The 11,784-nt window shown below is 47.6% G+C and overlaps 1 protein-coding gene across 1 annotated transcript in view; it reads right to left on the bottom strand.

Annotated features, from left to right (window-relative positions):
• Nucleotides 1-729: 729 nt before the first annotated feature.
• wapl (wings apart-like) overlaps nucleotides 730-11,784 on the bottom strand; it is a 53,993-nt gene continuing 42,938 nt past the window's right edge. The window contains exons 4-8 of the mRNA XM_065233745.1: nucleotides 2,997-5,904; nucleotides 2,592-2,934; nucleotides 2,452-2,531; nucleotides 2,021-2,211; nucleotides 730-1,945 (exon numbers count right to left, since the gene is read on the bottom strand). Of these exons, the coding sequence (XP_065089817.1) occupies nucleotides 1,742-1,945; nucleotides 2,021-2,211; nucleotides 2,452-2,531; nucleotides 2,592-2,934; nucleotides 2,997-5,904 (3,726 nt within the window). The 3' untranslated portion in view covers nucleotides 730-1,741. The remainder of the gene's footprint in view (nucleotides 1,946-2,020; nucleotides 2,212-2,451; nucleotides 2,532-2,591; nucleotides 2,935-2,996; nucleotides 5,905-11,784) is intronic.

Raw genomic sequence — 11,784 nt, 5'->3', positions numbered from 1 at the left:
TATATAGCTTTACACAAGCAGAACGATACGCAACCAAGTGATTGAAGAATTAAAGTCGACAGTGAGCATTCATAAGGGCGAATACGCGATGATCGATTCTCTTCATCGATTTTCTCTTTGCATTGCTACAGCTAGGCGAAACAATTTTCTAGAATTTGTTCAATGCAGAGTAGTAACAGGTTGTATTGGCTATCAAAAGCAACAGTAAACGCACCGAGAAACGTTAAATCTAGCGAGTTATTAACAAAAGAGAAAATCGACGAAGAGAATCGATCATCGCGTATAGGCCCTTATGCATGCTCACTGTCGAAGTGACCGATTGACTCCCAGATGGCGAGTGGGTGAAAATCCTGGGTGGGGCCGTGATTGGGCTGCTACTGGTGAGAACCTAGTATTTACAATCAGAAACTGTTCCGTTGCGTTTTTCTTGGTTTTCTTACAATACATCTACCTTGCTTAGCATCTGTTCCTCCTGATGCTGCTGCTTTCGTGGATCCCAGCCGGTTTCGTATTTCCTTTTCTTCGGATGGATGTAGGGTTTCAATCCAGATCCAGAATGTGTTTCTTTCCCGGCATCTCCGGCTTGGTAAAACCGTGTCTTTACTGACTAGGCTATCTGAGACCCCACATGCCAGTATGACCCAGATATTTAATAAAGGAACGAAAAGAAGAACCCTGATAACAATATTTGAATGGTCATCGTACAGTAAATTTGAAAACTAGCCTAAATTTTCCAAAGAATTTTATTAAAAAGTATTCTCTTCGCAAAGAACTTTTCTCTCTCTATTTATGCATCTTAATAATTTAAACAATATACATTACCTTAATTTTTCGCTATATGTACACACTTATCTCTGTCTAATACTCTATTTTACCTCTGCTTTCATCTCCAAATTTATTTTTTGCTCCGTTTTCCTTCATTTTCAATCTACTTCTGTGTCTTAATCCTACAATGACGAAAGTGCGTAGCAGCTTCAAATCAAAGTTGCTACCGCTGCTGGTTCTGTTTGTTGTTGTTGTTTGTGTTTGTAAGTTTTGGATTCGTTCTAAACATCTAAAGAAACGTTATAAACTACACAGTTTTTGCTTATCTAGCTTTAATTCATTCTTAGCGACTTGACTACGACTACATACTCCATTTAGAATTATAATGATTATAATGATAATGAACCGAAAGGGGACGCAACTGAAAGTCGACTTTACCAATAGGCTACGCGCTAACGCACACTCACACTTAAAACAGACAGACAGACGCTCGCGCACACCTAAGATTTAAGTGCTTATGAGTAATGCTACGGAGAATCTTACACAAATAGGCATAGACGTTTTTTTTTTCATTAAGAAGGGGTAAACATTAACAGCTACTACCAGGGACGCGAGAAACTGAAAACTTTACGATTAAATATTTAAAATAAAACGAGAATACACCGACTCAAGTGTATTTTCTTTTGGTTCGGAATCATTATCCTAATTTACACTGCCTTTCTAGATCTACTAAAGTTGGGACTTTGTTAAAAGCCAATTTAATTACAAAGTGCCCTTCTATTCTTCATTAGCCCCCCAACAAAGAACGAAAAGAGAGCCTTTAATATGGGTAGGTAAAAAATAAACCAATCCGGACAACGGATAGCTCGTTATACAGTTACAACTTACAAGAAGAATGAGAAGTAGCTAAGTTCAAACTTTTACAGTAAAATTACAAAACGCAGCCGACCTCACCGCCGCCGGTGGTCTGCCTCTATCAGTAGTGTGCCCTGGTCGATGACCGAGATCCATAACGGTGCGGGGTGGCGGGAGTCGATTGCTGACTGGATGAACCCGTCGTCGTATTGCTGGTGCTGCTGGTGGACGCTTGCGGTTGCTGCCGATCGGCCGAGTCCAGCCGCTTCAGATTGTCGATGATGTTTTTGGTCTGACGGACGTGCTGCAGACTGAGGGCGTCCGACTGGGGTTGTTTGAAAGGGGAATGTAGATTAAATTAGAATTTGGAAGGGCGATGTTGAGATCGAGCAGAACTTACGTTGGCGGTTAGATTGAGGAAGTTGTAGTACTTCTCCAACGAGGTGACCATCATGACAAAGTTGCCGTCCTTCATGTAGGACCGAACGGTGGTTTCGTTTTCCTCGCTGCCCATCACGATCCAGCCGATCAGTAGGCCCACGTAGCTCGCCATCAGGGTGTGCTCCATGTGGTGACCGGCCTTTTGGAGTACTGGAAGATTGGGGAAGAAGGAAGCATGATAATCACACATCGTTCTTTTGGCACGCTCTCATATAGACAAACAAGCGCGTTTACAATTATGAAAACAGTGTGATTGATAAAAGGGCGAGTTAACGTCTAATCGTGTTGGTGTCTTCGGTAGGTACAATTATTACACCAAGCCGATTTGATGAAAACGACACGACAAGATTCACATTGAGAACCCCCCTGGAACATTAAAATTGTACTTACATTTGGTAACAGTCTCTTCGATATCTTCGTTCTTCTTCGACTTGGCATCCAGGATGGCATCGGTGTTCTTCTCGGCGTACCTGATGGCAAACAAAACAAAAAATCAACATTCGTACCACATTTCCGCTCTTCCAACATACCTCGCCAGTTCGTCCTGCCGGTAGAAGTACTCCACCAGTGCCTGGACGGCCCTCTCCTGCTGTGCCGCCGTTGCCTTCGCCCCTCGGGTACGACTCCCTTCCGCCGCCGGCGTCGTCGTTGTCGCCGTCGCCGTCGAGCTTCCGAAATCATCTGGCGCCCGTGTCGTCATCAACAGGCTCCGATTGGCCTGAGTATACATGGTCAGATTGATCAGGAACAGCAGCACCAGGATGTTCATTTCGAAGATAAACTTCTGCGGCACGTACTCGCCGACCCGCAGCAGCAGATGCAGCGTGGTGGCAATCACGTGCGGTTGGGCTCCAATTACGGTGGCACCGTAAGCTGTTTCGCGGGAAGGCAGGTTATAGATCTATCAAGATATTGAATCCGAAAAAGTAACTTACCAGTATCGTTGAACGGATGAGTCAGGGTGATGAAGATCTTGAGCAACGGGGGAATGACTTCCCTCAGTACAACGCCTCGGTCCTCCTTGGGCGTCCGCTCGTTGGTCGGGTAGAGCACAACCTCGCAAACGATCAGCTTGAACAGTTTGGCCAACGTTGTGATCAAGCTACCGTTGTTGTAGTTGAGAATGTAACTTTGGTTCTGTTCGTTCAAAATGGTCACATTCTCCAGCACCCGCAGACAGCGTTCGATCTTCTGCAACTTCGACAGTAGATCGTCAGTCCATTCGACGACGTAGTCGGAGATCTCCCGGCAGCAGTGGGAAACGGTTTTGATGAGGTGCTCCAGTCCACCGAGATTCCTCAATTCGTCCTTGAACCAATCCCCGGCACGTTTTGAGGTTAGCGAAAGCAGCGATTCCATTGCAAGCGATCCCATCGTTATATTGTCCAGGTCCATGTGTTTCGCCTTGCCTGCGTTTTTGATTTCCTCGCAGAGTTCCCTCACTTTTTGCTGGTTCTTTTCCAGTTGACCCTTGCTGAGACCTCCATCGGACCCGGACCGGTGGTCCGTATCCAACAGGTTCAGCATCAGCTCCAGCGAGTCCCGATCGAGATCCATATTGAGGGTGTCCTGCGACAGGACGAACATGATCGTAGCCGTGCAGAGACCCAAGCTTTGATCCGTATGGGCATCGCGGAGAGCCTTGAAAAATCGCGTCACGACACCATGGGCACGAACATGCATTCGGAAGGCAGGGGTCATGCACTTGGTTGCCAGAGTCATTGCCGATAGGCACCGCGTCGCGCTTGGGTTGTCCGGTTGAAGGGCCGACAGGATGTACTCCACATCGTCGTCCATCTCCTGGAATTCGCCAATCTCCTGTATTTGGTGGGCTTTCTTGACGTTCCGGACCACGGTGTAGTAAGGCTTGGCGTCCCGATCACACTTGAGCTTGGTATCGAACTCAAACTCGTCATCGAATTCACTGCCAGTACCGCCGGAACTTCGCATCCTGGTCACCCTGGACAGGCCGGAAGGTTCTCCCTCAAAGGAAGCCGTTTGCTGCTCGGTGTCCGCTTCTGCCATCGCACCCTTGTCCTTCCCTTCGTCATCGTCGTCGTCCCATTTGTGTTTGTAGACGTGCCGCTTCTTGTCGGCTGCTTCGGCACTTCCCGTCAGAGGTCGACTCTTGAAAATGCTACCCTTCTTCTTGGAGATCACCAGTTTGACCGGTTGCTGCTGGTCCGGGGTGCTGGACAGTTGCTGACTGCTGCTGCCGCTGTTGATCGAACCAATTGGAATGGTTATGGGAGGAACCGTAAGGGTACTGGCCGGCGTCGCCGACGGTATCGCATTGTTTCCGGGGGTCTCCGCCAGAGGTCGGGTTTCCTGCTGCTGTTGTTGTTTGGCCAGTTCTTCACTGCGGAAGTAGGACTTTTTGAACTTGTTCTTGATTTTGTACTCTGTGGGTTCTGGCTGGTTCTCGTCCTGAACGGGGACTAATACCGGGACCGGTTCCGACCGGTTGGAGCTGGTCGTGAGATCTAGTCCTGTGGTTATCGTCGATGAGCGCGGGGATTTTATCGATGCCATGGCGGATTCACTTTCCGACGTTAGCGTAAAAGGCGGTGGTTCCGAATCGCTGACGTCCAGTAGCGGTCGCTTGGGACTGGTCAGCAGATCCTGCTGGTAGTCCGGAGGGATAACATTCTTTTTCCGTCTGCTGTACTGCCGGGTGACGGCTTTCTGAGCTGGAGCGGGAGGTGGCGAAAGTTCTCTTTCCGGTTCAGGTGAAGGTTCCACTTCTTTCACCTGCTCCACTTCCGGTACAACGACATTGTTGTTGTTGTTTCGATTTCGCGTCGCCCGGCCAAACTTTTTGACAGCTGGCTCCGGAGAAGTTATTGCCGCCGGAATCGGCACCGGTTCCGGCTTGGAAATAATTTCCACCTGGGCAGTGTTCTTCATTCTGCTACTTCGCGTAGTTCTCGTCGATCGGGTTCCCTTCAAACTGAGCTTCAGCACCTCAACCCTCTCCTCTTTCGGTGCCTCCTTCTTCTCTTCCACTACCTTCGCCTGCTCTTTCGCTTCCTCTTCCTTATTATCCTGGGTATTTTCGCTTTCGAAGTTGATCTCCGAAGGCGGCGCTGCCGCTGTTGAACTGTTCTGCGACAGTTCCAAGTCACTTCCGCAATCGCTCGATCCCCGACTGTGAATAATGCGGCAGTCCTCGGCTGCCGTTAGCCCGGCATGCTTTGGAGTATTATTCGAGGACGCACTACCCAAAATTGAACTCTGCGAGTCGAAGTCGTCGCCACCGGAAGGAGACGCTAGGGTCCTGTACAACTCGTAGGCATCCGTCCCCGGCAGTGGGAACTGTGGCCGTATCGCCGGGATCACAATCGGATCCACCACCCGCAGATCTTCGGCTACCCCACCCAGCAATTCCTCGTCTTTACGTTCGTCTTCCTCCCCTTCTACTTCCCCTTCTTCGCCACGTTTCGCCCTCTTGCTACTCCTTCCCTTTTCCCTAGCGATTGCCCGCTTCTTGAAGTGCCTCAATTCCTTCTTGCTTTCTTTTTTGTGCTTACCACTTCCGTTGCTGATGAGGCTCTTACTGAGGGTGATTTTGATTTTCAAGTCTTCCTTTTTGGGTTCCTCTTCCGGCGGAGTTGGACCCAGAATAACAGGAGGAACAACCGGTGGTGTCGCTGTCGTGGGAGCGACTGCAGGCGGCTCCGCTATTGGCGCCGGGAAAACCGGCGGTGATGGTTCAGCGGGTTCTTGGGAAGCCGGAGGTGTCGGCTGTTGGGATAGCGCTGGTGTTACCGGAGGTTGCACCACCGATCCGTGAGGGGGCGAGTGGACATCTTCACTGTCGGTGCTGATGAGACGGGAGGTGCCCTGCAAGGAGATGGGGGAAAATGGGACATTTGTATATTGTGGCTTGCGAATCTTCGATGGAATTACTATTAGTAGGTCAATTTATAGTTTCTTGAAAAGCATATTCATGATATTTCAAAATTAAGTACACAGGCCTTCAAAAGCAAGTTTATAGGTCTTCAAACTTAAATGGCATAGCTTAACCATTTCTTGATAAATTTCAAAAATTGAGGTATCTCTAGAATTCCTAGGTTCTGTAGATTGATTGTAAAAAGATTGAAAATAGAGTCATCTACTTTTTTTAAAAGCGAAAAGAGTTGTTACACGTTTTTTTGAAAGGTCTTTATAGGGTTTTGCAAGTGGTGCAAGATCTGTAATTTAGATTAATGGGCACAAATGTTCACAATTAGCCAGAATACAGGTGCTCGAAAAATACGGAACATCCGTAAAACTGGTAAATCCATGATCCTGATCCTAGAGCTCCGCGTTTTTTTTTAACATTAGGAACTGTGATGATAGAAATAATTTGGGATTGTCACATAAACATGGACCTGGATGTCCATGGGACCGTCCTCCGGAAGATCCGGAACATCCGTAAAAGTGGTCAATCCATGAAACTGATCTTAAAGCTTCGCAATTTTTGAAAAACAGTAAGAACTGAGATGATAGAAAGAATTAGGGGTCGGTACATAATAATGGACCATGATGGCCATGAGACCGTCCTCCGGAAGATCCGGAACATCCGTGAAAGTGAGAAATTCACGAAACTGAGCTCCGTGGTTTTCTTGAAAACGTTAGGAACTCAGAGTTGGTTGGAAATGTTAACATGAAGCTTTAGTGTGATGATTTATTAGCTAGAGAATGATCTTTAGAAGAGGGTAGGTGGATAGTTCCATTAGAGTACGGCAGTATGAAAATTGAATAGAAGTTGAAAATGAGCGAAGGGCCATTAATGCGACAGTTTTTCAAGATAGACGCACATTTTTGCCTAACCCGTACGATGTACGCGGGGACTTGAAGTATGCTCTCGCAACGTGGGGCTTTAGGTAGTGATGAAAACGTCGCTAGGACTATTCCACAGCCGCAGTCAGTTTATGAGCAACAAGAGGGACGCACATTTTTGCCTGTGGACTTGGAGACATACTTCAAGTCCCCGCGTACATCGTACGGGTTAGGCAAAAATGTGCGTCTATCTTGAAAAACTGTCGCATTAATGGCCCTTCGCTCATTTTCAACTTCTATTCAATTTTCATACTGCCGTACTCTAACGGAACTATCCACCTACCCTCTTCTAAAGATCATTTTCTAGCTAATAAATCATCACACTAAAGCTTCATGTTAGCATTTCCAACCAACTCTGAAAATCGTTAACTTCGCGTATGAAGTAACATAAAAACACTTTGAACGTTAGGAACTGTAATATTAGAATGAATTTGGAATCGTGACATAAACATGGACCCAGATGACCATCAGACCGTCCTCCGGAAGATCTAAAAATCCCTAAAAGTGGCCAATGTATGGAACTGATCCTAGTGCTCCACGGTTTTTTCGAAAACACTCGGAACTGTAATTTATAAATTAATTTGCGATCGTTACATAAACATGTACTTAGAAGGCCATGGGACAGTCCTCCGCAAGATCTAGAACATCTTTAAAAATGGTTAATCCTCGAAAATGATCCTAGAGTTCTACGTTTTTTTTCGAAAGCATATAAGAATAAATTTGGGATCGTTACATAAACATGAACCTAGATAGCCATGGGACCGTCGTCCGGAAGATCAACAACATCCGTAAAATGGTCACTACATAAAATTGAGAGGTGGAAGCAGTACTATGTTGAGCACCTCAACGGTTATGCAGCAGAAAACGAAGATGGCACGGCAACAGACCTTGGAGCACGCGCAGAAGACGACAGGCAAGTTCTATGCCACCGCCTGTGACAATGTGCAAGAGAGTTCGTAGGACCAGGTTGGATTCATGGTTTCATACTCGCGAATCAGCAGGTTCTGCAGAAATGCCGCAAATACAACTTGCCCACACATCTTTTGTTCATCGATTTCAAATCCGCATACGCCACAATCGATCGAGATCAGCTATGGCAGATTACGAATTTCCGGATAAACTGACGCGATTGGTCAAGGCGCATTAGAAGGTTTGATCAGGAGAGCTGGGATAGACACGAGTGGCACGATCTTCAGGAAGTCCATTCAGCTTCTTGGCTTCGCCGATGACATCAACATCATGGTACGGAACTTTGAGACGATGGCGTACATTAGACTGAAGGGTGAAGCTAGGCGGATTGGACTTGCCATCAACGCGTCGAAGACGAAATACATGAGAGGAAGAGGTTCTAGGGAAGACAATGTTAGCCTCTCACCCCGAGTTCAGATTGACGGCAACGAAATCGAGGTGGTCGACGAGTTCGTGTATTTGGGCTCACTGGTGACCGCCGAAAATGATACCAGCAGAGAAATTCAAAGACGCATTATGGCAGGGAATCGTGCCTATTTTGGACTCCGGAGGACGCTCCGGTCGAATAAAATTTGCCGCCGGTGGTCCTTTACGGCCACGAGACCTGAACTATGCTCGAGGAGGACAAACGCACCGTTGGTATTTTCGAACAAATGGTGTTGCGTACCATCGTGGAGGAGGCGAATGAACCACGGATTGCATCAACCCTGGGAGAACCAACCATCGTCCACACTGAAAAAATTGGACAACTACGGTGGGCTGGGCACGTCGTAAGAATGCCGCACAACGAGTCAGTGAAAATTGTTATCGAAAGCGACCCGACAGGAACAAGAAGAAGAGGAACGCAGCGGGCAGGTGGATCGACCAAGTAGAAGACGACCTGCGGACCCTTCGCAGACTACGAGGCTGGCGAAGTGTGGCCATGGATCGAGTAGAGTGGAGACAAATTCTTCGGACAGCAGTGAACAACAAGGCCTTAGCCTGATTGGTAATGTAAGTAAGATATTCTTTCATGATACCAGGTGACTCAGAAAATATACCAAAGACCTTCAGGTGATCAGAGATCTCCATAAATAATCAACAATCCAAATCACATCCATAAGACATTTTCTCATCCAAGCGACTCAGAAACTATTTCATAACCCTTCCGGTAATCAGAGATGTCCAGTAAAGTACTAGGATCTTTTTTTCAAGTCTTCAGATTGTTCAGGTACTATTCTGAAGATACCAAACTGTCAAATATTGTCTTTCAGATATTCACGCTTACTTACTTACACCTTGCACCTGCATCACAATGTTACGCCAATTCACTCGGTCCGTGGTTGCTTGTTTCCAATTTCTTGACCGTCCCACACTTCCAAGATCCTGCTCCACTTGGTCTAACCACCTTGCTCGCTCATATTGTACCGGCCGGATTCGAGACAAACACCATTTTTGCGGAATTGTTGTCCAGCATTCTTAAAACGTGTCCCGCCCATCGTACCCGTCCAGCTTTCGCAACTTTCTGGATACAGGGTTCGCCATAGAGTTGTGCCAGCTCGTGGTTCATCCTTCACTTCCATACACCGTTCGCACATACCCCGCCAAAGATGGTCCTAAGCACTCGTCGTTCGAAAACACCCAGTGCTTGCAGGTCCTCCTCGAGCATCGACCACGTCTCGTGCCCGTAGAGAACAGCCGGTCTTATCAGCGTCTTGTACATGGTACATTTAGTACGGAGGTGAAGTTTACCCGACCTCAGGGTCTTGTGGAGTCCATAGTAAGCACGACTTCCTGATCCGAGATACACAAATTCATCCACCACCTCGAACTCATCTCCGTCGATTGTCACGCTTCTGCCTATCCCGCTCGGTTCCTCCAGCTAACAGATACTTTGTCTTCGACGTATTCACCTTTAATTCAACCTTCTCTGCTTCACGTTTCAGTCTAGTGTACTGCTCCGCCACGGCCTGAAACGTTCTTCCGACAATGTCCACGTCGTCAGCGAAGCAGATGAACTGGCTGGACTTATTGAAGGTCGTGCCCCGCATGTTAAACACCTTCTACCGCAATGTTGAACAGGAGGCAGGAAAGACCATCGCTTTGTCGAAGTCCTTTGCGAGTTTCAAACGAGGCCGATAACGCATCCGATATCTTCACGCAGCACTGTACACCATCCATCATAGCCCTGATCGTCTGGTCAGCTTCCCGGGAAAACTGTTCTCGTCCATAATCTTCCATAGCTCTTTACGGTCAATAGTATCATAGGCGGCCTTGAAATCGATGAAGTGGTGCTTGATATTCACGACACTTTTGGAGGATCTGCCGCAACGTAAAGATTTGGTCCATTGTCGATCGTCCGTCCACAAAACCGGCTTGATAACTTCCCACAAATCTGCTTGCTAGCGGCGATAAACGGCGAAAGATGATCTGGGAAAGCACTTTGTAGGCCGCGTTAAGAATAGTGATCGCTCGATAGCTCTCACATTCTAGTTTGTCGCGTTTTTATATTACTCCCTCTTTCCACTCCTCCGGTAGCTGTTCTGTATCCCAGATCCTGACTACAAGTCGGTGCAGACAAGTGGCCAACTTATCCGGGCCCATTTTGATAAGTTCCGCTCCGATAACATCTTTCCCAACTGCTTTGTTGTTATTAAGCTGTACCGACGAAGCCATTCCTCCATACCCCCTTCCTTATCCCGACACATTTCCGCTCTTGTAGAACTTGCGTGTTTCTTGAGAACGATACAGCTGCTCCATTTCTTCGCACTCCAGCTCTTCCAGGCGGCGCTTCTTATCCCGGAAAAGATGGGTTTGCTGTCTTTGCTTCTGTTTATATCGCACTACATTTTGACGGGTTCCTTGCTGCAGCATCGCCGCCCGCGCTGCGTTCTTCTCGTCCAAAACCGTCTGACACTCTTTGTCGAACCAATCGTTTCGTCGATTCCGCTCCACGAACCCAACGGCGTCTTCAGCAGCGCTGTTAATGGCTGCTTTCACGATGCTCCGGCAGTCCTCAAGAGGGGTTTCAGTGAGCTCTCCGTCATCCGGCAACGCTGCGTCGAGGCATTGCACGTACTCAGTTGCGACTTCGGGTAGCTTCAGTCTCTTCAGATTGTACCGTGGCGGGCGTCGGTACCGAACGTTGCTGGCAACGGAAAGTTTTTGGCGCACCTTAACCATTAGAAGGTCCTGAAGCCGATAATGTCCGAGAAGTGCCTTCCGTCGATCAAAACGTGGTCGATTTGCGATTCTGTCTGCTGCGGTGATCTCCAGGTGTACCGATATGGGAAGCTATGCTGGAAGTAGGTACTACGTATGGCTATGTTCTTAGCGGCGGCGAAATCGATGAGTCTAAGGCCGTTGGCGTTCGTTAGCTGGTGAGCGGTGAACTTTCCTATAACCGGTCTGGATTCCTCCTCCTGGCCGACCTGAGCGTCAAGATCTCCGATGACGATTTTGACGTCATGGCTTGGGCAGTTGTCGTATTCCCGTTCCAGCTGCGCGTAAAAAGCGTCTTTATCGTAAAATGAATAAACGCTCGAAGACTAGACTCTCCGGAGGGAGGAGTCCCTCCCTTCCCTGACAGCATACGACCAAGGTCCCACCGGGGTTGGTTACCCAATATTCCCTATGGTTACTCGTACCCCATCCGGCACCGCGGGGAGGTAGGGATAGGAGTTACTGGACAAGAGGCTAAGGACCGCTAGTGGGGTCTATTTTATACCTGCAGATACGCGAAGTATCGATGGTACGTCCAGCCGTTTACCAGATATTCACGCTGGAAACCAGATGACTCAAAGTTTTTCCAAAGATCTTCAGATGATCAGAGATCTCCAAAAACTTCACTAGATATTTTTCAATACTTCTGGTTGATCAACTATTCTTAATGGGCTTCAACTGTCCAATAATTCAAATAACGTCTCTCAGATATTCTCTTATGATACCAGG

Source organism: Ochlerotatus camptorhynchus, unplaced genomic scaffold (assembly GCF_037179485.1).
Source record: "Ochlerotatus camptorhynchus isolate MF236.1 unplaced genomic scaffold, CSIRO-AGI_Acam_v1.1 ptg000414l, whole genome shotgun sequence".
NCBI classification, from domain to species: domain Eukaryota; kingdom Metazoa; phylum Arthropoda; class Insecta; order Diptera; family Culicidae; genus Ochlerotatus; species Ochlerotatus camptorhynchus.
The sequence above is the reverse complement of the archived record's forward strand: the minus strand, read 5'-3'. Positions and strand labels throughout refer to the sequence as shown.